This window comes from Delphinapterus leucas, chromosome 2 (assembly GCF_059928025.1).
Source record: "Delphinapterus leucas isolate spDelLeu-1000000601 "Yukka" chromosome 2, BTC_Dleu_Yukka2, whole genome shotgun sequence".
NCBI classification, from domain to species: domain Eukaryota; kingdom Metazoa; phylum Chordata; class Mammalia; order Artiodactyla; family Monodontidae; genus Delphinapterus; species Delphinapterus leucas.
In genome coordinates, this window is record NC_143130.1 from 179,823,332 (window position 1) to 179,851,076 (window position 27,745).

A 27,745-nucleotide genomic window follows, 5' to 3' on the forward strand; every position below is an offset into this window, starting at 1 on the left:
ACCCAGTGCAGCGGTCATGATACACTCGAGGTCTCCCCAGTTCACTGTGGAGGTCAGGGAAGGCCTTTCTGGGTAGGGGCTGTCCTTTGAGCAGAGGTTTAAAGACCAGCGAGGAAGCCACACAACGCGCCTCATGCGGCCAGCTCCCCCCTCTGCTTGGCCTGTTAGTGCCTAGCTGGCTATTGAGATTCAAGTCTGGCCTTCAGGGAGCTTTCCTTACGCCTCGGCTCACATTCAGTGCGTTTTCCTTTGATCTTCCTCGGGTAAGCCAATTTTCCTAGTACTTAGTGTGTGCTACTTGCATTATTATACGTTTTATTTTTTCTGTCCTATCTCCGGAGACTGTTATGCCCAAACGGCATTCTCTGACTACAGTAGTCCCCTACTAGCATGTAGATAGAGAACAGAAGTATTTGTAGATCAAGGAAAGGAAGTACCTTTGCATTAATCCTTCCTGTTTGTTGGGAGTATAACCAGATTAATGTTGGATTTTATTCGTCACACATTTTAGTAAGTTGAATAAATGAATTATTTCTAATGAATTGCAACCTCATTAGGCTATTTTATGTGGAAGACATAAAGCTTAAACTATGACGCAGTTAGGTTAATTTCTTTTTGGTCTTTGTCATGGTTTTCTAGGCTTTATCTTCTTAGCTGAACAGCAAAAAATTTTATGACTTGAAGTGAGATAGGATCATATCATTCATTTTGTGTGTGTGTGTGTGTGTGTGTGTGTGTGTAGAAGTTTAAGATGTGTAAGGAAGTACTTAAGTCTAAAAAGACAAAATTTTGGAATCTCGAAGGGCAGGCTACGGAGCCAGGTTGTTTATATACAACTTGTATATATTTATGATCGGGGGCCTTATACAGTTCTCAGCAGCATTTGATTGCAATTAAAGGAAGATTTTTCATTGTGAGAGGACTGATATCTTTCTGTTTTTAATCCCTTTGCTACTGAATTCAGAGTTCTGAATTATTGGTTGGTTCTTTTTGGCTATTAAAGATGCATTTAATATTTGAGAAACTGTGATGTTAAATTCCTTTTCCCAATATTATTCCCTCTTTAAAATACTCTAATTAAAACACACTGAGATGTACTTTTTCATGTTAAAAATCCTATTCTATTGGGTTGTCCACATCTTACTAACTTAAGAGAATTCTTAGTGTGCGTCTGCGTTCTGTGCCGCAAGTGTTTACTCGAGAGAGACCATTGTTCTTGCTCTGTAACCTTTATAGACGTTGTTCACAAGTTTTACATTATAGTTCAGTTCAGTTTGTTGATATTTTCCTTTTCTGACTTTTCCTTTTTTGTGTTCTTGTTTAAGCCCTTCTTTACTTCAAAGTTACAACATACAGAAGAAGATCAGCTTTTTAGGCTTAAAAAAATAAGTACTCCTGGGTGTTGAGTTGGTTTGAAATTGATTTGAGATTGGTTTGAGGTGTAGGGGTCCCCAAATTGGATAATCATTATTCAAAGTAAGTAGTCATTGTTCCACCCAGGAGATTTTCCTGATTCCTTGTACGCCCAGTAACTGTGTGGCGTATCCTGGGTATTTTGAATATTATACTATATTATGGGACTCTGGGTCTTGCTTAAATCCTGTGGGGAATGCAGCTGGCCGGCTGTGTTCAGGCTGCAAGTTCCAGCCAGCTTCCTTTGGGCAGTGGTCCCTCTGGTTTTCAGAGCCTTTGCAGGGTTGTCTGGATCTGTCTTGCACTGTGCCATCTAGTGGCCGTCCTGTAGCTCAGTTCTCAAAGTCTGTGATGGGCCGTTTGGGGTCAGGGCGCGCCTGCCAGCCCAGGGGTGCACCCAGCAGTTCCTAAAGGTTCTCAGGTGTCTGCAATCTCCCTGGTGCTTTCCCAGCCCAGGGCCTCCCTTTTCTGGTCCTCTGGCCAGAAGACAGGGGCTTTGTTGCCCTGCTCTGCCAGGCACTTCCTGCAGTGATGTCTGTCTCCCAGGCCAAGCAGTGGGAGGGCAGAGAAAGAAAAAAGGCAGTGAGAGTTGGCCCCACCCTCTTGTAGAGGGAGTTTCCCTCCCTCGGAGTTTGATGCTCCCACCGCACCTGGCTTGTGAGAGAATGGAGAAAAGAAAAATGTAAGGTGTGCACTGCCCCCGTTTTGAGTATTTGGAGTCCCCTTTCCTGCTGGACCATATGGTAGCTCTATTTTTAGTTTTTTAAAGAACCTCCATACTGTTCTCCATAGTGGCTGCGTTTTGGAAAACAGCCACTTTACGTTCCCACCAACAGTGTAGGAAGGTTCTCTTCTCCACACCCTCTCCAGCATTTTATTATTTGTAAATTTTTTGATGATGGCCATTCTGACTAGTGTGAGGTGATACCTCATTGCACTTTTGATTTGCATTTCTCTAATAATTAGCAATGTTGAGCATCTTTTCATGTGCCTCTTGGCCACCTGGATGTCTTCTGTGGAGAAATGTCTACTCAGGTCTTCTGTCCATTTTTTGATTGGGTTGTTTTTTTTTGATGCTGAGCTGTGTGAGCCATTTGTATAGTTTGGAAATTAAGCCCTTGTCTGTCGCATCATTTGCAAATATTTTCTCCCATTCTGTAGGTTGTCTTTTTTTTTTTTTATGGTTTCCTTTGCTGTGCAAAAGGTTGTAAGTTTGATTAGTTCCCTTTGTTTATTTTTGGTTTTATTTCTATTGCCTTGGGATACTGACCTAAGAAAACACATTGCTATGATTTATGTCAGAGGATGTTTTGCTTCTGTGCTCTCCTGAACCTGTAGCGTCTTGACTGCCTTTAGTTCAAAATAATCCTCATGCAAAAGTGACACATTTTAGGGAGGCTCATTCTGAACCCCTACAGCTCCCATACATGTCTTTGCATGTGCTTCCTTGTCTACAGGTGCTGCGAATACTGCCCTTGGGGAAGATACTGAGGAAAGAAGTGTCAGCTGGCAGGAGATGTGTTCTGAGGTTAATAGGACAGGTCACAGTGCTCTGCGGAGTAACCACTTGTACCCATCTGCCTCCCTCTCCTCGTAACCCAAGCATAGTTGTACTTCTTGCCAATTCAAAGGGTGGAAAAGGTTTCTCATTGTTTTAATTTGCATCTATTTGGTGACTGACTGTGAATTTGAGTGTATTTTCATTTGTTTATTGACGATTTGCAGGTTTTTTTATAGGACTTAATGTAAAAGTAACTATTCAAGAATTCTCCTAGCATGTGGGAATTTCTTGGCTTTCTGTAAACAGTGTACTAACTTTTAATATTCTTTGCAGGCCACTGAGCCAAAAGAGCTCAGAGACGGAGTATGTTAACAAATACAGAAAACTTGAAGCACAGGAGTTTGATATGTATGGCAGTGATCATTCAACCAGTGGGCCAGGTAAACGAGTATCTTTAAATATCATAAAATATGATATGTGAGTTGTTCACATGTTAAAACATTAACTTCCTTTTTTTTTTTTTTTTGCGATACACGGGCCTCTCACTGTTGTGGCCTCTCCCGTTGCGGAGCACAGGCTCCGGACGCGCAGGCTCAGCGGCCATGGCCCACGGGCCCAGCCGCTCTGCGGCATGTGGGATCTTCCCAGACCGAGGCACGAACCCACGTCCCCTGCATCAGCAGGCAGACTCTCAACCACTGCACCTCCAGGGAAGCCCTAAAACATTAACTTCTTAAAAGTCTTTAAGAAGTGTATTTTGATCAATAACGACTCCATATTGCTTGTTAATTCAGGATTTTGGGGGGAGCAGTATATGACAGATTATAAATTGTGAGTGTGTGATGATGTGTTGTGAGCTGCTCATGTTTTCCTCTCGTAAGCACAGTGTCTAAATAGTCTGTCCTTTGGAAGACTAATAACGGTCCCTGACCTTACTATTAATTAGAATTACTTAAAATTGTTATTATAATTTTAATAATAACAATACAATAATATATTATATTATTATAAAATTATTTCATTGTTATTAAAATTATTATAGTTTTTAAAATAATAATCATATTAAAACAAAATTTTAAATAGTACATAAATGTATACAGTAAAAGGTAAAGGTCCTTCTTAACCTCTCCTCCTCCTAAGGAGGAGATACAAGGATACAACTGTTCAGAGTTTAGGTTAAGCTAGTTACTTTCTGTGAGTATGCACTTTCTTTTAGTGAGCTGATTGTCTTATTAGCGTTAGACCGTATTCATATGACAGAAGTAAGTTTTTGATTTTTTTGCTTTATAAAAGGTTATCCGTCACAAACTTCCTACCAATTCAGTCAGGAAGTTCTGCCTCCTTTCTTTCTACTCTGTGTACTTATGCTCGGACTTAGGGACAGAAGTTGGGGTTAGAGTAATATTTTCCAGCCTTTTTGAAAATTATGAAATATAGTCCATACATAAAAGTATACTAATCCTTATTCTTCTTGGTCTTTATTTGGGTTTCTTGACAATATAAAATATTGGTATCTTTCATCAATTCTGGAAAATTCTGAGCCATTATCTATGCTCCACTCTCTCATGCAGTTTTGTATTTTTCATTTTTTTGGTCACTCTACTATATGCAGATTAATTTCTCATTGTTCATCTTTCTCCTAAGGCAGAAGCAGCTTTGAGTTCTTTGTCTTCCCCTCTGTGTCCTTGCCTTATTATAGACTTTGGCCTGGTGTTTCCTCTCTCTCTTGCCAAGCTTTCGGTTTTTTAAACATGATGTTTGTATATTTCGTCTAGCATCTTTAGTTGTCCTCAGGAGGAATATTTGTGTGAACAACCCAGTACATTATTACCAGAAGTGATAGTTCAAAGTGATAGTGTGTCCTTTGATTCAATATTTACTTATTCTAAGAAAAGTACAACGTAGTATGTGTAAGAACATTTATTGCATTGTTGCTTATTTATGGGAAGCCTTAGAAGTCTCTTAAATGTCAGTGAACAGAGGCCTGGTGATTTTTATCTGTGTAGGAGAGTGTGTGGACTTTGATAGAAGCCTGAAATAGCTGTGTGTTATTGTGGAAACACATCTGTCATTTAATATTTCCTTTTGGGGAAGTGTGTTAGTTTTCAGAAGACTCTTGATGATGTGATTCTTCTTGTTGCACTCACATATACAAACCCCGAGCACACCACTGTGGGTCCTGCAGCCTGCCATAGGGATTGCCGCTGTGTGGAGGTGGCTAGATGACAAATGAGTGCCTGCAAGTGCAAGTGTCTGCTCTTGTAACTTTTGACTTGGATTCATATTTGAAACTGCTATTTGCTTCCTCTGTCCATGGCATCTTAATATATTTGGAGCTTTTCACTAGGCAGTCATATAGCTTTGACTGCACTTGGAGGATTGACTCAACGACCAATGTTTATCAAGGTGTGTGCCAGGGACAGTGTGAAGCAATGAGAATATAAGTTAAAAAGACCTGGTCCCTCTTCTTACAGAGGTTATCATTTAATCATGTAGTTACACAAGTAAATGCTTTTGGAGGTAAATCCTCTGAAAGATAAACTCTCTGGGGACTTAGGACAAGGGTTTCTGCCTTTAGCTGGGGTATCAGGAAAGTAACAATTGAGCTTGGAGCTGAAGAATTAATAGAAGTTATAGAAGTTACCTAGACAGTTTGGGGATCGGGGGAGGGGAAAATGTATGCAGACGGCCTGTAATAGGAGAAAGTCTGGGGTGTGGGTGGGCAGGGTCAGTTGGAGACTGAATAATAGCCCTCCACAGAGATCCTCACCCTCCTCTTCAGAACATGTGGTGACTGTGCTACATCACATGGTAAAAGGAACTTTACATATTAAGTTGAGGAGCTTGAGGTGGAGGGACTGGGGGTGGGTCTGGTGTAATCGCAGGGCTGTAAGCAGAGTCAGTCGTAGATGTGAGGACAGAAGCCGGAGTGATACAAGGAGGGGGCGGTGAGCCAGGGAGTGCAGACGGCTTCTTGAAGCTGAAGAGGTGGGGAATGGGTTCTTCCCCACAGAGCCTCCAGAAGGAACCAGCTGTGCAGACCTCTGGATCTTAGCCCAGACTGCTTTTGGACCTCTGACGTTCAGAGCTGTAAGAGAATACTGTAAATGTGTGTTGTTTTAAGCTACTAAGGTTGGGATCACGTGTCACAGGAGCAGTAGAAGACGAATGCGGTTGTGTCGGATGAGGCTGGATGAGATGTAGGCACAACTGGTGACAGGGCCTGGGGCCATGACTAAGAATTTTAGGTTTTAAGAATTTTAGTTTTTTTTGTTTGTTTGTTTTTGCGGTACGCGGGCCTCTCACTGTTGTGGCCTCTCCCGCTACGCAGCACAGGCTCCGGACGCGGCTCAGCAGCCATGGCTCACAGGCCCAGCCGCTCCACGGCATGTGGGATCTTCCCGGACCGGGGCACGAACCCGTGTCTCCTGCATTGCCAGGCGGACTCTCAACCACTGCGCCACCAGGGAAGCCCAAGAATTTTAGTCTTAATACTCAGAGCAAGGGGAAGCTGTTGAAAGTTCTAGCTTTACCTTGGCATGAGTGTGTGTGGGTGGGGGAACGTCGAGGGATGAGATCAGTGTTTTGAGAAGACCACTCTGGTCATATTGGAGAGACTGGACTGGTGGGGACTAGCATGGACATGAGGAGAAGTCCAGGTGAGACTGGATGGTGACTGATGACTGGGGTGATGGCATGGCGTGGGGAGCCGGTTGTGGGATGGCCGGACAGGACCAGGTGATGCATGGATGGGGATGTGAGGGAGGAGAGGGGCCGCAGGAAGCAGGAGGTGCTGCTCCATGCTTTGAAGTGCGGCAGTGCCTATGGGAAGGAGATGAGGTTCTCGTGTGTGTGTGTGTGTGTGTGTGTATACACAGCTATTTCTATCCCTATTCTGTCTGTTTACATTAAAACTGTGAGATTGCACTGGTACCTCTAATTCCAGTCCAGCCCCAAGGTTTCAACGTGAAAATTTTGTTATATCTAGTTTAAAATACTTTGATTCAAAATACCTTTGCTGGGACTTCCCTGGTGGTGCAGTGGTTAAGAATCCACCTGCCAGCAGGGGACATGGATTTGAGCCCTGGTCTGGGAAGATCCCACATGCCATGTAGCAACTAAGCCCGTGAGCCGCAACTATTGAGCCTGCGCTCTGGAGCCCGCAAGTCACAACTACTGAGCCCGCGTGCCACAACTACTGAAGCCCGTGTGCCTAGAGCCTGTGCTCTGCAACAAGAGAAGCCACCACAGTGAGAAGCCCATGTACTGCAACAAAGACCCAACACAGCCAAAATAAAAATAAATAAATAAATAAATAATAAATTAAAAAATAATAATAATTTAAAAATACGTTTGCTTTTGGCGTGATACAGGTGTTATTTCATCTATATAACTGTTTTAAAAAATCATTTCTGAGTAGAAATCCAAGAACACACATTCATTGAATTTCTGTGAATTACATTAGAATCATTGTATATAGTTTAAAGTAAATCATTTTTTAAAAATTGAGATTTAATAGCATTTCTGAACAGCTTGACCTTGGTTCTAGGCTGTGGACTCCTGCGGGGTTTCTGTTGTTTTCATATAGCAGTTTTGAATTTGTCCTGGCATGGTGTCCTTAGTTGTGATTAAAGGCCACAGTGCTACCTCCCTTTTAATTTGGTGATATTTTTGCTGGTGGTTTCCATCCCTTTGATAGCTTTTCTTTTGAGTTTAAGAGAATGGCCTGTCTGGAGTTTTTAATAACTGAAAAGGGAAATATTCAAATTAAGTTTAATTTTGTGTTTGGAATACCAACCCATACTTGGAAAAAGTGATATGTAATTATTTTGAAGATTTAATTTTATACTTAAATCAGCAATGTAGTAATTAAACTTATTTTCTGTAGTGTACAGTGTCTAGATTTTATGATAAGAAACATTATTATGTTCTCCAGTTAAAATCCATTATATACTGTTTGGAACCCTGACTGCTGAATTTTTTTGGTTAGATTTTTTGTATTTGAGAAACTAGCAATTTTCATGGTTTCCAGTTTTTTCCAGTTCATGTGAGATATTTTAATGTTAATAACCTCAGATAAAGAGATAACAGGAAAATAAAATTTGAGGTTGAGGTATTTCTCATATCACTTTTGGATTACACTTTGCTGTACGTGGCTTGTTGATCTGCGTTGTTACCCGTTTCCTCTGAGAATTTACCTGTAATATTTTCCTGGCCCCTCCTTTGATTTGGTTGCTGCTGCACAGGTGAAAGAGCTGCACAGCCGTGAACATGTCTTTTGCTTCTGGTCTTCCCTCTGGCGGTGGATGTGGAGGCTGGACTTGATTTGCGCTCGGGTCGGCTGCAGCCAGTGACCTAAAAGTGTCAGCCCGTGTTTCTTGTTAAATAGAGAGAGGGCTGTGGTTTAGACAATACAGTTAGGACTTCTGCAATTTTTTTCTTGTAGCATTTCTGTCTTTAAGCAGCAACCTTCAAAATGCATGTAATCGAGGAATGTAAGTCACATCAGTGTTGTCAAAGTGATGGCTCGTTCAGCAGCACCGTGAGCCACGGCTGCAGGTTCTGAGCAAAAAATACAGCTGCTACCTTTCTGTCTTTCTAAAGAGTCTGTGTCACCTCTCTTCCCCATGCAGGCCTTGTCCCTCTCACCCTGTGTCCCACTCCCTGTCACTGCATCTCCCAGCGGTGTAGCAGCTCAGGAGCTCCTCCCTCTGTCTCTCCTCGTTCGTTGGGCCTCGTGGAGTCTCATCCCTTCCCTTTGTGTTAAGAAGGCCTATTATTGATTGATAAGCCTACCAACACCAAGAATGGGAAGGTCTCTATTTTTTCCCTATTTATGCATATATCATCTCAGTTCTTGCATTTGTAGACTGGCCTGGGTACCCAGCCATCATTTAGAATTCGACATAATTTAATAAAATCTTGGAACCATTTGTAAGTTAGGAACTGTTTACACATTGAGTTTTGCTACATGTTTTGAAGGTAGTGTGGTTAAATTAAAGGGCTTTTTAGCTGAGAGTGCTTCTGGAAGGGGTGAGATTGAGCGCAAGTATACCAGTGGGAACACAGGACAGCGTCAGTGATTGTGTTTCTTAAAAGCTAAGCGGAGCAATGGAAGGAGAGTGAGATGTGAGAGTGGACAGAAGTGCACACTTTGTGGAGTTTGGCAGTCAGTAGTGAGGTGACTAGAAGGTTAGAAAGCTGTTGAGGGCAGGACTTAGAGAACTTTCCCCTGAAGTCAGTGCCGCGATGCCCTAGAAGGAACTCTGTTTCCACAAAGAAGCTGTTTTTGCTTTGAGAGAGAACAGAACTGGCTCCTCTGTTCTTAAAATTCAGAACAAGTACTGCACATCTTGATTCAACTATAGGAAAATAGCCATTTTCATTATATAGTTAGACCGATTTTGAAACTGAGAGTATGTGTAGGAGAAAATGTAGGAGAGCAAAAACAAAGCATGGACACGTGTGTCAAGTGGGAAGGGTGACGGCAGAACAGAGGGAGAGGCTGGGGCAGAGAAGCGAAGGGCTGGGAGGAACAGGGAGGGCGGTGTTGAGGGGAGACCTGGGGAGGGAGCCAGCTCAGTGCTGAGTTTGGGGGGGACAGGGAAGCTTTCAAAGTTTGTTTACTTTGGAAGTAAAACTTACTTCCCAATCCTGTGAATTTTGATGATTTATCAAGAATTTGTGGCATCCCCGGAGTATAGTGCGTGTATTTACAGGAGGACGTTCAATAGCAGAGCTGGGCAGACCTCCCCAGGGTGTGTCTTTCTTTTTTTTTTTAAATAATAAATTTATTTTACTTTATTTATTTATTTTTGGCTGTGTTGGGTCTTCGTTGCTGCTTAACAGGCCTTCTCTAGTTGCAGCGAGCGGGGGCTACTCTTCATTGCAGTGCACGGGCTTCTCATTGCGGTGGCTTTTCTCATTGTGGAGCACGGGCTGTAGGCACGCGGGCTTCAGTAGTTGTGGCACGTGGGCTCAGTAGTCATGTCTCACGGGCTCTAGAGCGCAGGCTCAGTAGTTGTGGCGCATGGGCTTAGTTGCTCCACGGCATGTAGGATCTTCCCGGACCAGGGATCGAACCCGTGTCCCCTGTATTGGCAGGCGGACTGTCAACCACTGCACCATCAGGGAAGCGCCCCAGGGTGTGTCTTTGTCAGAGTGAAGTTGTCCCTTCCAGGGTGCTTATTCCTAAGGTATCCTTATGGTGTTTGGTTGTCTACTACGGATTTAGTAGCAAGGAATGAACACTTAACAAATTGGTGTGAAATTTCAAATAAAAGTTTGTTCTTTAAGCTAATCATTTTTGTGCCATTTTCAAGTGATGAGTACTGTGCTCTACAGATCTTTTATCTTAGAAGGTAGTGCTGAGCCTTCAACACTGATTGCTGTGATGGAGGGTAAGACGGTGCTCAGCTTGTATAAATTACTCGCAGTGGGTGCTAAGGGAATTTCCTAATTACCCTGCTCACAGTGTTAGCCTGTACAATATGTATTTGTGTGTGTGTACAGCTTGCTGTGTATATAGATAAAACAGTAGGTTGTTCACCTTGTCTTTTTTCATATAAGAAATAGCATCGTATTTGTTTTGTCTGAATCCAGGTCCAAGGCCACCTTTAGCTAAATCAAGCAGTGTGATGTGCATCCCAGAGACAACTTATAAATATCCTGATTTGCCTATAAATCGATGTAAGGAAGAGGTAAAATTATTTTTGTCATAATGTAATTTTGTTGTTTGACTAAATACCGGCGACCCAGCACTTGGTTTCTGGTCTGAAAGTGATGAGGTGCTGGGCAGGCACCCTGGGGAGGTGGTTTTGTGTAATAAGCGTGTTGATGGCCTTCCTTTCGGCTGTGCTTCACTTGTTCAGCCTTCCCCTGAGCTCATCTCCTCATATTTAATTATTCACCTAGTCTTCCCTGCTCCGAAATAAGTGTGAGTAAACACCTGCTGGGCCCCAGGAGAGCTGCTTCTCGCAATACCGGCTGCCCAGACTTTTTAGAAAGCAAATAATGCCCTCAGCTGCAGTCTTCTCTAGCATTCCACTGGGTTTTCTTTGCACTCTGCCTCATTTGTTTGCCTGGTGATTGGTCAGTCATTGATATGTAATTTTAAGAACAATGTTGGGCAATATAGCAGCAGGATGGTTACACTTTTAATTAGTTACATGTTATTAAACATGGGTAAAAGTAAGCGTATTGAAACCTTAACTGTACTAGCGGAAGAAGTGGTTATGGATAGGAACAAACTGTAAATGTTCTAAATTTAATTTTTATTTTGCTTTAGATCGAATCATGCAGCTTTTGTAGAGTAGATATACTTTATTAATTTTTAAGAGGCCAGTATTCAAATTAATTTGTATTCCCTGACCATGGCAATCGCTAGAGTGATAAGAGCTTACACATATCTAGGGTGGAGGCGGGGAGCGGTGGGGAGAGATCGGGCTGGCGTTCTCGGGCCGCTCCATGCAGTCTGTACGTGGCGCACTAGAAGTTCATTGTTTTTAAGTGTGTCTGAAGAGTTTCAAATGAGAATTTAAAGCCACTTGAGTGTAATAACAGCTGTGTTTTCATGTTTCTCAGTAGAATTACACGGAGGTTCATTACAAAATTTTAAAATAATAGAAATTTAGACTTAGCAAGAGCTATAGAAATTCATTTTGGTGTTTTCATATTTATAGACGAAGAAATTGAGACATGGGGATCAGTGAACTTGGCCTGAATTTCTGTGGCCATTAGTTATTGTTCACTGTTCAAATTGGTTTCAAATTCAGCAGCCATTAGTAACCTTCTTTCTCTCGTTTGTGATGTTTAGGTGGTTAGGTAATAATTTAACTTTTAAGGATGAAAAGAAAATAAATTCTGAAAGTCTTCTTGAGATAAAGCTTTTGGTTCATAGGTAATACTTTATTACATCATTGTTAAATTTGTGGCAATTTTGAAGGTTTGTTTTTTGTTCTAATTCTAGGTCATTTCTTTGATAGAAAGTAATTCTGTGGTAATTATACACGGTGCCACTGGTAGTGGTAAAAGTACTCAGCTCCCGCAGTATATCTTGGATCATTACATCCAACGCTCTACCTATTGCAACATTGTGGTCACCCAGCCACGGAAGATCGGGGCCAGCAGCATCGCCAGGTGGATCAGTAAAGAGCGCGCCTGGACTTTGGGTGGTTTGGTGGGCTATCAGGTGAGACTGAGAGAGGGAGCCATCTCTCTCTGTTAATTTTTGTTTTTAATTTACCTTTTGGCCATGCCACATGGCATGTGGGATCTTAGTTCCTTGACCAGGGATTGAACCCATGCCCCCTGTGTTGCAAGCGCAGAGTCTTAACCACTGGACTGCCAGGGAAGTCCCTCTTTGTTAATTTTTAATTTTATACAAGTTGATGATAAGGTGTGATTATTTTCTGCTGGAAAAGAAAATGAAATCAGTTGCTTATAGAGCAGAATTATGGCATAATTTTAAAAACAGTGAATCTCTGAAGTTCTTGAAAATATTGATAACTTTAGTTTCTTTCTCAGTTGAATAGAAAAGAAGTGAGAATGCTCAGACTTGAGAATGGCTTTTATATAATTTTATCTTTCAATTATATCTTTATGTTGAAGATGTCTTCATACACAATCATCTTAACATAAAAATGATACGGGAAGTACGACTAGATAGGCCAGTCTCTCCACCCATCACCAAAGAAGAAGAAGAAGAAGAAAAATCAACTTGAGAATTTCAGTTTTAATTTAGACCCTATATTTTTTGTGATATACAGTAATTTTTTTCCCCTTTCTTACCTTCATTATGAAATGAGCATAGCATTTTTTGGTAATTAAATGTGAACCACTTAAACTGAAAATTTTCTCCTTTCTTTTCCCTTCCCCAATTTTAGGTAGGGCTGGAGAGAATAGCGACGGAAGACACCAGGTTAATCTATGTGACAGGCGGGGTGCTGCTGCGGAAGATAGTCAGCGCCAGGAGTTTGATGGAATTCACACATGTCTTCATCGATGAAGTAGGTGCTCTGCTCTTCTGTTCATACTCCTGTTTGGTGAGAGAACACAGTGCAAGTTACTTGTAAAGTGTCAAAAAGTAATTTGGGCCTATATCTGCTTATTCTACTAAGAATGTTGATTTTCTGTTTTGATCCTTTGCTCTTACTTCCAAAATGCGGGTGGGGAGGTTGAGGACTGTGAATCCTTGTTTAGAGCAGGGGTTGGCAGACTACAGCCCTCAGGCCGAAGCTGGCCCCTGTTCTTGTAAGTAAAGTTTTATTGGCACACAGTTTTGCTCTTTGTTTATGATTGCTGGTGTTCTACAGAAGAGATGAATAGTTGGGACAGGACCGCATGTTCCGTGAAGCTGGAAGTATTTGCCCTCTGGCCTTTTACAGGGAAAGGCTGCTGACCCTGGTTTAGAGTGTTAGCCACATCAGACAATTAAGAACTTTAATTGTCTGTAGGTATTTTTAGTGCCTTACAGATACTTTCCATCTAGTAAAACAAGGACAATAATATCTTTTAAGAAAATGAATAAAGTAAATAGATGATATTGATCTATTCACTTTTCTAAAAAAATCCCTAATAAAGTATTGTGAACACTGTCTCTGTGCCAGTCTTAGCTTTCTCGACTTTTCTCAGTAAGGATGGAATATTTAATTGATTTTGATTTGATCCTATTCTGTTCTGTTTAGGCCGTGCCACGCGGCTTGTGGGATCTTAGTTCCCTGACCAGGGATTGAACCTGCGCCCTCTGCAGTGAGAGCGCCGAGTCCTAACCACTGGACCACCAGGGAATTCCCAATTTTGTTTATATAGAGTTTTTTGAGGTGGGGAGATGCTGTGTTCAAACAGTTTTCCCAGGAGCTTTGGAAATGCCTCTACCCCAAACTCTTGAGTTTTAAACCTCATCAGTAATTATGCCTTGAGAAGCTTTACTTATTTCTTGTGGCGTTAGAAACATCAGCAAATAAATAGGATTTGTGGGAGACTGTGAGGTGGGGCTGGAGTACCTGATAGAGGCTGGAATGAAACCCCCTGAGCAGCCCTTTAGGGAAAGGTCTCTCCATTCTCTTGATATGTTGTGTGATCAGTAGAATACCAAAACATACTGCCAATGGAAATAATCAGTAAACAGTCTATAATAGGAATAGAAAAGAGTGTTATTTGAGCCAAACTAAGGACTATAGCCTGGGACACACAGGTTAAAGAAGCTCTTGAATTGTGTTCTGCTGGACTACAAAATGGGGGGCTTATAAAGGCAAAAACTGAAAAATACAAGTTGTTTGTTGAGAATTAGGATTGGAGCTGGAGAGAAATAAGGGTGCTAGTTAAGCAAGGATTGGTTGGGGTCTGGAATGGTTGCATAGTTATAAGCGGAGACCTTGAGACCATAATAAGGTTGTAGCTGGCAGCTGCTGGCAGATACTGTTTTGAGAATGGCTGGAGGTGTCCTTGAGTCTGATACAGTTCAGAAAATTCAGGTTCCAAGTGATGGAGGAACGTGTCTGAAACCACATCCACAAGGGCCACCCGGCTCCATTTTGGATGCCTGAACCATAGTTACTCCATCTTTATGTTTAAGTGCATTCTCGTCGTTAATGGTTAAAGCAGATGCACAATGCCTGTGTGACAAGCCACAAAACAAGGCTGTTCTAATTAGCATAAAGTCCAAGCATGTCACGTATAAGCCAGAATGACTTCCCCATACCTCAATATGTGAAAATTTCTTCCATCGATACTGCAGGTAAAGCTGAATGGGTGCATTTACTAGCTTGTGTACATTTACTTGGTTTTAAATTACTGTTGTTTGGGAGAGTAAAAGGTGGAAAATATGTTGTTATTCTTTGCAATACAGTGTGATGTGCAGTATGGTTCATAATTTTTCTTTATGACTTTTGGCAGTTTTGAGTGTCTTTAGGTAGTGATGAAATTCAAACTTAGGCAGTATGCCCAAAGGTGGTATTACACAGTCCACAGTAGTTACCGTTTGTTGTTGAACCTTTTACTGAGGCCTCCAGATAGCATGGTGTTGTGGGGTAGTTCACTCCGGAGCTCTACTTCTCATGCCTCCATTTATTTCTGTAGATCCAGCCACTTTCTGACTGTGTTAGGAGGTGTCTTTGCACACACACGCCTGAGTGGCGTGGACATGCCCATGCACAGCGTTACTGGGTGCATTCTTTCCTGAAGCTGTGTGATGGTAGCTGAACACAGGTCAGCTACACTGTGCAGGAGCTTGTCCTACAGGGGGGTGCCTCGTCACCTGGTTACACGAGCAGCTTCCTACTCTACCACCGTGTCCCCAGCGCCTCGTAGGTGTTCTAATAACTATTGCTTAAAGAATTAATGGGTTGGATAGACCTGAAGTTTCAGTTTTACAAAGAATATTGTTCCTATTGTGCAGGATGATTTGAATTCCAAAAGAAATCTAAGTAAAGTTGAAGGTGGCCAGGCAGTTGAAAATGGAATGATCATGTCCTTCAGTTCTTAGCTCTTGAAAAAGAATAAACTAGCTTCAGGTGAATCATTCGTTTAGTAAACATTTTTTGAGTACCTGCCTCATTAGGTGCTGAGGTTATAAAGATGCAGGAGTTGTAGTTTCTGCTCTTAGCCACTCTGCTGGGGAGACACATATCTACTGAGATATGTGTAATTATGGGCAACGGAGAAGGGCCTGGGGCAGGGAGAGGACTGTGGGCATCCTGGGATATAGGGGTGAGTGGGGTCCTCAGGGCAGGAGGGGGAGGCAGCCCGGCCTCCAGCAACTGGGAGAAGCCGGGTTGTGTGAAGTCAGAGCTCTGGAGGCTGTAGTGGTGGTGTGGAGGCCAGGGGAGTCTCAGCGCTAAGGAGAGGTCACTTTGGGGCTCTTGCCTGAGCACAGCCTTTATTGTTCTTTATTAAGTACGCGAGGCAGGATGTTTGTGTTGAGGAAGTGCTCTGGGGTTTGGTGATAGAATGAAATGAGAGTTGGATTAATAAGGTGTCTGTTAGGGTTTCCAGCCGTTAGGCCAGAACGTTAAATACTTTTCAGCTGCTGTTTTTTTCTTTTCTCTGTACTACTTTTGTCCATACCTGCTTCAGTGGGAAGTGCGGCCAGGAAGGAGCCGGCTAGAGAACAAACAATGGAGCCTTTTGCCTGGAGGAGAAGGGAGCGCCCTCTTTCAGACTCAGCTAATCTCTCCACTTGGGCAGAGGAATGTCCCAGAGTAGAATCTGCTGTCCCCTTGTGCCATGGGGAGCCCGACTAAGTGTAGAGAAACGGCCGCACGTGACTTAGCCCTGGGTGTTGGCTGGTTCGGGACAGGCCCTCGGGGACTCGGCCTGGAGGGTGCTGTCTGAGCAGCAGGCCCCCGGGGGACCCCGCAGCCCCATTTCCCCGGGTGCTACTGCGGGGCTTCCGATTGCCCTCAGCTCTTCACCCAGCCCTGCGCTACCTGTTCTGACTGAGCCAGCTCTTCCGGAGCCCACCCTGTGAGTTCCAGCCTGCCAGGCAGGGGGCACTGCTGCCTGGGCATAGCCACCGCCCTGCACTCCCTTGCTGAAGTAGTAGCGTAAACATGCCCGTGCAGAGGGGTGCTGTGGGCCGGGAGCGGCAGAGGGAGGCTGGTCTGCTGCTTCTCGGTGGTGGCATGCTTTGTGTTGTCACAGTGGGCAGGGCTGAGAGCGCTAAACATTCCTCTGTCCAGATGCCAGTAGGGCCCTACAGAGAAGCACGGGGGCTGGGGGCGACAGTGACGCACACGCCCCTCGTGTGCTCTCTGGTTTGTGGGCCGCCGTTCTTTGCTTCCTCTTAACCAGGAGTGATAGTTTCCTGAGGAACGGCGTTTAGCGCAGAGACTTAGTCCCCAGGCCCCTAGGCGCACTGTTGAACCCCTTGCCCTCCGGTCACTCAGCGGTGATATGTGCCTTCCCATGTTGGGGGTGCCCCCTTTCTATTTTGCAGGTACACGAGCGAACTGAAGAAATGGATTTCCTGTTGTTGGTCGTCCGCAAACTTCTAAGAACAAATTCACGTTTTGTGAAGGTAAAGTTGATTTCATGAGTAACTGGAACATTTAGGGTTAAGATTTATTATTTAGTTTTGTTTCTCTTTATTTTAATAGAAGCTAGTTGTTCATTGTCTTGTGTAGTCCTCCAGATCTTGCTAGGAAACTGGCTAAAGGGCGCTCTTGTATGATCAGACTATGGAGTACTTTTTGGTTATTATGTTGCATTAAATTGTGAAATATTCTCCAGGCTGCAGGAAATGATCTGATGCTAGTTGATGCTAATGAAATGCTGGGTATTAGAGCACTGATTTTGGTTGAATAGGTACCATAATCTGAAGGTATGTGACTATATCTGTAATCTCTGTTTTAAAAGTAGCACTGAGTCACATTGAAGTTTGAGAATAGTTATATGCACTGTTATTATAGGAGACTTGAGTTAGGAGCTAACTGGAAGTCCGTGGCAAAAATGGTAAACATTGCTTACATTCTGTTTGAGCAAAAAGGACAAAGAAGTGAACTAGGCCAAAATAGCAAAAGGTTTATAATTATGCAGTTTAGACATAGGTCAACCCAGCCATGCTAAGTAGGAGTCTTTCAGAAGCAGCAGTGATTGGGTGCATGTCATTCATTATATAAAGGAACTGTGGAAGGATTTGCTGTTATTGGAAAGCAGATGCCCTCTAAATCATAACATATTTTGTCTTCAGGTGTTTCATCTCTCTGTCCGTTCAGGGAGACATTCCCACCCTGCCCCAAGGTGGGGACATCAACCTTAGGAGGCTCACAGTCTCACCTGGTGGGTGCTGACTAAATGGCACCTGAAATTTGCAATAAGTTGTCTTATTGCTTGAGATGACTATAAAATGAATGAGAGAATTTGGCTATTTCATTCCTTTTTCTGAATCTTAAAGATGACATTGAAGGTTGTTCAACAATTCTGGACCTTTCTTTTTCTTTGTTTTTTGGCCGTGCCGTGGGGCATGTGGGATCTCAGTTCCCTGACCAGGGATTGAACCCATGCCCCCTGCATAGGAAACGTGGAGTCTTAACCACTGGACTGCCAAGGAAGTCCCCAGAATCTGGACCTTTCTTTTTTTTTTAAATTTATTTATTTTTGGCTGCGTTGGGTCTTTGTTGCTGCACGTGGGCTTTCTCTAGTTGTGGTGAGCAGGGGGCTATTCTTCATTGTGGTGTGCGGGCTTCTCATTGCAGTGGCTTCTCTTGTTGTGGAGCACGGGCTCTAGGTGCATGGGCTTCAGTAGTTGTGGCTCATGGGCTCAGTAGTTGTGACTTGCAGGCTCTAGAGCGCAGGCTCAGTAGTTGTGGCGCATGGGTTTAGTTGCTTCACGGCATGTGGGATCTTCCCGGACCAGGGCTCGAACCCGTGTCCCCTGCATTGGCAGGCGGATTCTTAACCACTGCGCCACGAGGGAAGCCCCCAAATTCCTTTTTTCTTACTTTTTAGAAAGAGAGTGGCTGTCAGAGACTTAGATGCAGGAGCACGGGCAGATGGGCCTTCCAGACCCCCTTCCGCTCCCCACCCATACCTTTAGAGGTCCCTGGCTTTGTGCCATCCCCCAGCCTGCTGACCCTGCTGTCACTGCTGGCTGACCAGACTCAGCCCAGGCCACCCTGGACAAGCAGGTGTCTTGGGCAGGCTGTTGAACGGTCTGTCTGGAGGAGAGGCTGAGAGCTGCTTGGGGGAGGGTGCACGACAGGGAAGTTGGTGGCAGCACGGAACCTCATAGCTTTGAGCAGTCCAGATTTGACCTTCTCGTCGCCTGCTGCCTCAGTAGAACAAAAGCCTTGCAGTTCCTTAGCCTCACTGTTCCTTGGAAGGTGGTTTAGAGAACATCTGCAATGGGTGTGCCCATTGGGGGCCACTCTTACACCCCAAGTGGTTTCTCAGAGCCTGCCTTCTAACCATAAGCATCTTGTCTCAGTGAGTTCTGGTCAGCAGGACTTTGACCTCTTGTATCTAACATTAGCTGGGAAAATACAGACATTTTGTTTACCCAGTAAGTGTATTAATAATACCTGTGTAAAGTTTTTACTTTTCTGCTAAGATTTACACTTCAGAAACGTAGTAGGTAGTCAGTGGTCAGCAGATAGCTGTGTTTACCTCCTGCTTAGCATTTTGGAGACTGGTGGATGGCGCAGACCCTTTGTAACGCTGCCACCTTCTCCAGGGCACAGCTGATGGGCTGTGGATGCTGCCTCTGGTATTCATGGCTGAGTTTCTTAAGGATGTCATCCCATATTTGCTTTTTGGCAAAACTGAAACCTGTGGTGAGTCCCTGAGCCTCTGCTGTCCCACTTGGTCTGGACTGGTTCCCCTGGGCTGCTGCACAGCGGCTGTCCTGGGGCTTCTCCAGTTTCTCGGCTTAGAGTCAAGGTTTTATGGGCCCCTTTTCTTCTTCCTCTTTCGTGCCTTTTTTTTTTAAAGAGCTTTTGTATATTTTTAATAAATTTATTTTATTTATTTATTTTTGTCTGCGTTGGGTCTTTGTTGCTGCGCGTGGGCTTTTTCTAGTTGCAGCGAGCGGGGGTTACTCTTTGTTGGCGGTGTGCCGTCTTCTCATTGCAGTGGCTTCTCTTGTTGCGGAGCACAGGCTCTAGGCATGTGGGCTTCAGTAGTTGTGGCACATGGGCTCAGTAGTTGTGGCTCGTGGGCTCAGTAGTTGTGGCTTGCAGGCTCCAGAGCGCAGGCTCTGTGGTGGCACATGGGATTCGTTGCTCTGCGGCATGTGGGATCTTCCCGGACCAGGGCTCGAACCCGTGTCCCCTACATTGGCAAGCAGATTCTTAATCACTGCGCCACCAGGGAAGCCCTCTCTTTGGTGCTTTTTACTCCCTCATTTTTCTGGAGCATAACATCTAGTAGCTTATTCTGTCTTAAGTTAGCTTTCTTTTTTTTTTTTAGCTGTAGCTTTTTTTTTTTTTAAATAAATTATTTATTTTAGTTTCGGCTGTGTTGTGTCTTCGTTGCTGCACGCGGGCTTTCTCTAGTTGTGGTGAGCGGGGGCTACTCTTTGTTGTGGTGCACGGGCTTCTCATTGCAGTGGCTTCTCTTGCTGTGGAGCACGGGCTCTAGGTGCGCAGACTTTAGTAGTTGTGGCACGTGGGCTCAGTAGCTGTGGCTCACGGGCTCTAGAGCGCAGGCTCAGTAGTTGTGGCACACGGGTTTAGTTGCTCCACAGCATGTGGGATCTTCCCGGACCAGGGCTCGAACCTGTGTCCCCTGCATTGGCAGGCGGATTCTTAACCACTGCACCATCAGGGAAGCCCTTAAGTTAGCTTTCTGATGCAAAGTGTCCTTTTAGGTTAATGGTTGTAATTTAGCATAATTGGAGAAATGTAATTTCTCACTTGATAAAGCAATTGAAGAGAAATTTAAAAGTTGGCATCTCTGAGCATTCTTTAAACTGTAATAATTTGAATTACACTGGAGATCAAATTGAAGTATTCAGTTAAAGTTTTGAAAATTATTAAAACAGAAGACAAGCCTAGAATTGTAAAAGTATTTCATTTCAGTTATTATCATCATCATTTTGTCTAATGGTTTTTCTTACTCTGTAGGTAGTCCTGATGTCAGCCACCATCAACTGTAAAGAGTTTGCAGATTACTTTGCTGTTCCTGTTCAGAACAAGGTGAACCCTGCTTATATTTTTGAAGTGGAAGGAAAGCCCTATGCAGTTGAGGAGTATTATCTTAATGATTTGGAGCACGTTCATCATAGCAGGGTATGTTGGAACGCACTGTTTCTTTTACAGTGAATGTACTTTTGTATTTGATCACACCTGCATTTATTAGCTACAACTGCAAGGCTCTTTTGGAGCTTAAAATTGGAGCAGAGAGGTGGTGTGGGATGGGGCTGGAGAAGAATAAGAGGAAGGAAGCTCCGGGGTTTGTTGTCATAAACGTGAGCATGATAAGCACTCTGTGTGTCCCGGTGAAAGTTATTCAAACTGCTTTTGTACTTTATTGATGTTGAAGAAAAAATGTCAGCTTTTGGTCAGCTGCAAAATGGCAGATTCAGCTGAGGGTAGGAGGTAATTTTATTTCTGTTAAATTAAATTTTCTAATGTAAGTTGAATTGCTCTAAACTGAAGAAGGATTGCATTGTGGGAACAGTGTGTGATAACATATTCTTATGAAAAGTTGCAGTTGATTTACAGTTGTTTTCACGTGGGTAATACATTTATAGGATTTGAAGATCGAAGAGTATATGCAGGTATAAAATATCTCCTTCCTACTCCTGTCCATTGTCTGCCCAGTTCCCCCACTAAATTATTGTCATTAATTTCTCTGGATCTTTCCATATTTACAGGCAAATATGGGTGTATTGTTTCTGTTTTTTACAGAATGATAGCGTTCTATGTGCATCTTGTTTTTTTTTTTCACTTACCTTTTCACATTTTTTACATGTCATATAGTTTCTTCATTTCCTTTTTAGAGCTACATAACATTCTTTTATGTGAATATAAATATAAAGATTATTCTTTTTTTTTAAATTGAAGTATGGTTGATTTACAATGTTGTGTTAGTTTCTGGTGTACAAAGTGATTCGGTTATATATATATTGTGTGTGTATATATATTCTTTTTCATATTCTTTTCCATTATGGTTTATTACAGGGTCTTGAATATAGTTCCCTGTGCTATACAGTAGGACCTTAACTGTTTATGTATTTTATATGTAGTAGTTGGTATCTGCTAATCCCAAACTCCTAATTTATCTCTCCCCCACCCCTTTTCCCCTTTCATAACCAGAAGTTTGTTTTCTATGTCTCTGAGTCTTTCTGCAAATAAGTTCATTTGTATCATATTTTAGATTCCACATGTAAGAGATATCATATGGTATTTGTCTTTCTCTGTCTGACTTACTTCACTTACTATGATAATCTCTAGGTCCATCCATGTTGCTGCAAATGGCATTATTTCATTCTTTTCTATGGCTGAGTAGTATCCCATTGTATATATGTACCACATCTTCTTTACCCATTCATCTGTCGATGGACATTTAGGTTGCTTCTATGCCTTGGCTATTGTGAATAGTGCTGCTATGAACGTTGGGGTGCATGTAGTAAAGATTATTCTTTATTTAACTAATCTCCAGTGTTTCTTATCTTTTCTTATTAAAAACAGTGCTAAAGAGAACATCTTTGTGCATGTGAAGGTATATCTTGTAGGCCAGGGTTTCTTAGCCTCAGCACAGTTGATATTTTGGGCCAGGTAATTCTGTATGGCGGGGGCTGTCCTGTGCATTGGAGGATGCTTGATATTTAATAGCTCTGCTGGCCTTGACCCACCAGATGCAAGTAGGGCTCCTTCCCATCCCCACCCCCCTGTGACAACCAAAAATGTTTCTGGACATCCCTGGGATGGGAGTAAAACACCTCTTTCGAGGACCCCTGTGTAGGTTGTGCCTTCCTGGAAGTGGGTCAGAGGATGTGTGCATTTAGAATTTTGATGCACGTTGCCAAATTGCTCTATATAAGAGTTTGACTTTTATTAAAAACATCTGTAGGGACTTCCCTGGCGGTCCAGTGGTTAAGACTCTGGACTCCCAATGTAGGGGACATGGGTTTGATCCCTGGTTGGGGAACTAAGATCCCACATGCTGCGCAGCTCGGCCAAAAAAAAAGAAAAATCTGTAATGTTAAAATAAACAGTCTCTACTACAATGAGTCGACTGACTAGGGTTCACCTCATTAGAAGATGTGTTTTGTCAAATCTAATTATGTCAGAGGGAGGCCAGTGATGGCCATTAGAATGTAGCACTTCTTTTTTTTTCTCCCAGCTTTTAATTTTTTTTAAAAAATTAATTAATTATTTATTTTTGGCTGCATTGGGTCTTTGTTGCTGCGCGTGGGCTTTAGCTGCGGCAAGCGGGGCTACTCTCCGTTGCAGTGCACGGGCTTCTCACTGCAGTGGCTCCTCTTGTTGCGGAGCACGGGCTCTAGGCGCGTGGGCTTCGGTAGTTGTGGTACACGGGCTCAGTAGTTGTGGCTCGCGGGCTCTAGAGCGCAGGTTCAGTAGTTGTGGTGCACGGGCTTAGTTGCCCCGTGGCATGTGGGATATTCCCAGACCAGGGCTCAAAACCCGTGTCCCCTGCATTCGCAGGCGGGTTCTTAACCACTGTGCCAACAGGGAGGTCCTCTCCCAGCTTTTAAAATGACAGTATTTCAAAACAGAAAAGTAGAAAGAAATTTTGTAGTGAACACCCGTGTGTCCATCACCTAGAGTCTACAGTTAACATTTACTTTGTAGCACTTCAAAAAAACCCCAAACCTGTCAGAACTAAGAAACTAACACTGGAACATTACTATTAGCTGAACTTGAGTTTGTTTGGATTTCACTGGCTTTCCCTAAAGTTCTTTTTCTGCTCTAGGATCCCACATTGTGTTTAGCTGTCATGTCTCCTTAGGTTCCCCTGGGCTGTGACAGTTTCTCAGACTTCTCTTATTTTTGATGACCTTGATGATTTTTAGGAGAACTGGCCAGGTATTTTGTAGGATGCCCCATTACTGGAATTTTTCTGGTGTTTTTCTCATGATTAGACCGGGGCTATGAGTTTGGGGGAGGAAGACCACCGGGGTGAAGTGTTGTTCCATCACATAATGACCAGCAGCACGGCTCATTGCTGGTGACATGACCTTGATCTCCTGGCCCCGGTGGTGTTTACCAGGTTTCTCCCTTGTAACGTTACTCTGCCCTCCTTTTCTTTTTCCATATATACGTATGTGTGTGTATATATATGTATACGTGTGTGTGTGTATATATATGTGTGTGTGTGTATATACGTGTGTGTGTATATATATACGTGTGTGTGTATATATACGTGTGTGTGTATATATATGTATGTGTGTATATGTATATACATATGTGTGTGTATATATACGTGTATATATACATATGTGTGTGTATATATATACGTATGTGTGTATATATACGTATGTGTGTGTGTATATATATACGTGTGTGTATATACGTCTGTGTGTATATATACGTGTGTATATATATACGTATGTGTGTATATATACGTATGTGTGTATATATATACGTGTGTGTGTATATATATACGTATGTGTGTGTATATATATACGTGTGTGTGTATATATATACGTATGTGTGTGTGTATATATATACGTATGTGTGTGTGTATATATATACGTATGTGTGTGTATATATACGTGTGTGTATATATACGTGTGTGTGTATATATATACGTGTGTGTATATATATACGTGTGTGTGTATATATACGTATGTGTGTATATATATACGTGTGTGTGTATATATACGTGTGTATATATACGTATGTGTGTATATATATACGTGTGTGTATATATATACGTGTGTGTATATATATACGTGTGTGTATATATATACGTATGTGTGTATATATATACGTGTGTGTATATATATACGTATGCGTGTGTATATAGATATACGTATGCGTGTGTATATATACGTATGCGTGTGTATATATATACGTGTGCGTGTGTGTATATATACGTGTGTGTATATATATACGTGTGTATATATATACGTATGTGTGTATATATACGTATGTGTGTGTATATATACGTGTGTGTATATATACGTGTGTGTATATATATACGTGTGTGTATATATATACGTATGTGTGTATATACGTATGTGTGTGTATATATACGTATGTATGTGTGTATATATACGTGTGTGTATATATACTATGTGTGTGTATATATACACGTGTGTGTATATATACACGTGTGTGTATATATACGTGTGTATATATACGTATGCGTGTGTATATATATACGTGTGCGTGTGTATATATACACGTGTGTGTGTATATACACGTGTGTGTATATATACGTATGTGTGTGTATATATACATACGTGTGTGTGTGTATATATACACGTGTGTATATATACGTGTGCGTGTATATATACGTGTGCGTATACATACACGTGTGCGTGTATATATACACGTGTGTGTATATATACGTGTGTGTGTATATACGTATGTGTGTGTATATATACTGTGTGTATATATACGTGTGTGTATATACGTGTGTATATATACACGCGTGTGTATATATACGTGCGTGTGTGTGTATACGCGCGTGTGTGTATATACACGCGTGTGTGTATATATACATGTGTGTGTGTATATACGTGTGTGTATATACGTGTGTGTGTATATACGTGTGTGTATATACGTGTGTGTGTGTATATACGTGTGTGTGTATATATATGTGTGTGTCTATATATACGTGTGTGTCTATATATATGTGTGTGTCTATATATACGTGTGTGTGTCTATATATACGTGTGTGTATATATATACGTGTGTGTGTATATATATACGTGTGTGTGTATATATACGTGTGTGTGTATATATACGTGTGTGTGTATACGTATGTGTGTGTGTATATATACGTATGTGTGTGTATATACACGCGTGTGTATATACACGTGTGTGTGTATATACACGTGTGTATATATATACGTGTGTGTATATATACGTGTGTGTGTATATACACGTGTGTATATATATACGTGTGTATATATATACGTGTGTGTGTGTATATATATACGTATGTGTGTGTATACATATATATACATGTGTGTGTGTATATATATATGTATGTGTGTGTATATATATATACGTATGTGTGTGTGTGTATATATATATATATGTTAGGTTAGTTTTATTGTCTGTCACTGCTCCCCCCCCAAGGTTATGAACAGGGTAAGGAGACACTTTCTTTCCTTTTCTTACTGGACTCCGTGGTTGGAAACAAGTCTCTCTAAGTGCAGCCCGTATTCAAGGTGGAGGGGAGAGGGCCCGTATTTATAACATTTAAGCATTGTGCCTTGTCTGACCCATTTTGGAATATGAGTAATAATGCTTTACTAGTCTTTTCACCTGGCCAATGTCTGATTGACTTCTGTTGATGTGTATTTTGTGTTTGATTCCTTGTGGATGTGCTGAGGAGCGGGGTCTGGCCTGGGCACGTTCCGTGAGCCTGTGTAGGCCCTGGCAGCAGATGGGTGCATCGTGTTCACCTGCTAGAGGACATCTGGCCCCAGCGCTGTTTACCGTATGTCCTGATCGGTGTCACTTAGGGTTTCAATGAACCGATACTCAAGATTTAACTCTGTATTAATTTTAAGCCTTACAGAAAAGGTGCTTTATGTAGATTCTGTTATAGCTTTTGGAGTCAGAGGGCCTTTGTTAAAATCACAGTTTTATTACCGTGATTAGTCGTGCTGTCATGTGATTACTCAGCACGCTGTCTCGTGTTGCGAGGGAGAAGGTCCTCCTCCTCCAGAGCAGCAGCCTCTTCACCCTGTGGTTGTCTCATCCCTTCCCACCTCCTTAGGGGCCTCGTCTGATTCACTGCCCTCCTCTCCGTGTCTTTCCTAGCATCTTGTCCACATTTAAACGGCACTGAGTCTCTTTCATCTTAAAAGACACCCACGTTAGGTGCGCTGTTTCTCATAGCTTTTGCCAGACTTTGAACTCCCAGTGCCCACTTCTCCACCCTCCCCCCACTGACTGCCACCTCTCAGCCGAGACTGCACCCCGCAGTGTCACTAGTAACCACCTCGTGAAGTCCAGAGCACTCGGCCCTACACCCCCTGAGCTCTCTCTAATATTTGACACTGTTGGCCACTTTGATTTTCTTGAAACTCACCATTCCCTTGGGTCCCATGATGCCCTCCTGGTCTTTCTGTTACCAACTCTGGCTGTTACTTTCAGTGTCCTTTGAAGAGCCCTTTTCATGCTTCATTTTCAACTTTTTTTTTAATTGCCAAAAAACCCTCACAAAACCTGCCCGTAGGAAAGGACATAAAATGTAATCATGAACTGGGATAAATTGTGGCCACCCGTGATCTGCAGCCTGGTCCAGCAGCAGAGCATGGCCCACTCCCCAGGCCTCCCCGTGGGTTCTTTTTGGAGCACACTCCACCACCCTAGAGCATCATTGTTCTATAATTCTGCTTGGTTTTGCTGTAATCCATTTGAAGGGGAATTGGGAGGATGGTGTGGGACGGGTTGCTTCCCGGACAGGCTGGTTGGCCTGGGCGAGGCCGACTGGGATGGAGGCAGACAGGCAGGGCTCCAGGGCCTCAGCTTGGAACAGAAAAATCATGGTCGCTGAACACTGGGCACCGGTGGGTGGGCTGACTGGAGCCACCCTGGCCCCGCCTCTGTGAATAGCAGCGCTTCCCTCCACAGTCCCGCTCCTGACTGAGCATGCCCTCTGCAGTGCACTTCACTCCACTGCCTGCCCACACTGTGCTCTCTGGGAATGCGGAGGCTTGTCTGTCGTGCCTCCTCCTGGTTTCCTCTCCGCAAACAGAAGGGAATGGGTACAGCAGGTCGATGGGTGGGCTGTGACTAGTGTATGTCCTTTGTCACCTGTGTCAAGGCTGGCTTGGAGAAAGCAGGGCTATGTTTGGTATCTTAGCAGTGTGTTCAAAAAATATTCTCTAGGCTTGGATTCTAGAACTCAGTGAAATCACTTGTGAACTGATGTCATGCTTTTCCCACAACTTGTTTGTAGGAAAACAATTCTAGATGGATTTGGATCTACTGTTGGAGTTTGTGAAAAGTATACCTTTTCTTCTATTTCTTTTTTGTCTGGTTGTGTTATGGTAAATACTGGTTATTGTTTGGGTAAAGTAGCAAATTATTTAAAGGTTGAACATCAAGAATGCTTATTCAAAATTATTGATTAAATAAGAGTCAATTTGTCATATTTATATTAGTAGAATTGTAATTTTAATGAAACATGGATTATTTGAATACTAGCTGACTTAATTTACTCTAAGTAAAAATTGGAAAA

General features: G+C 42.7%; 1 protein-coding gene across 1 annotated transcript in view; it reads left to right on the top strand.

Annotated features, from left to right (window-relative positions):
- The window catches only part of TDRD9 (tudor domain containing 9), a 124,565-nt gene that overhangs the window by 20,229 nt on the left and 76,591 nt on the right, over window positions 1-27,745 (top strand). The window contains exons 2-7 of the mRNA XM_089908266.1: window positions 3,248-3,354; window positions 10,517-10,614; window positions 11,883-12,104; window positions 12,799-12,921; window positions 16,851-16,931; window positions 20,476-20,640. Of these exons, the coding sequence (XP_089764392.1) occupies window positions 3,248-3,354; window positions 10,517-10,614; window positions 11,883-12,104; window positions 12,799-12,921; window positions 16,851-16,931; window positions 20,476-20,640 (796 nt within the window). The remainder of the gene's footprint in view (window positions 1-3,247; window positions 3,355-10,516; window positions 10,615-11,882; window positions 12,105-12,798; window positions 12,922-16,850; window positions 16,932-20,475; window positions 20,641-27,745) is intronic.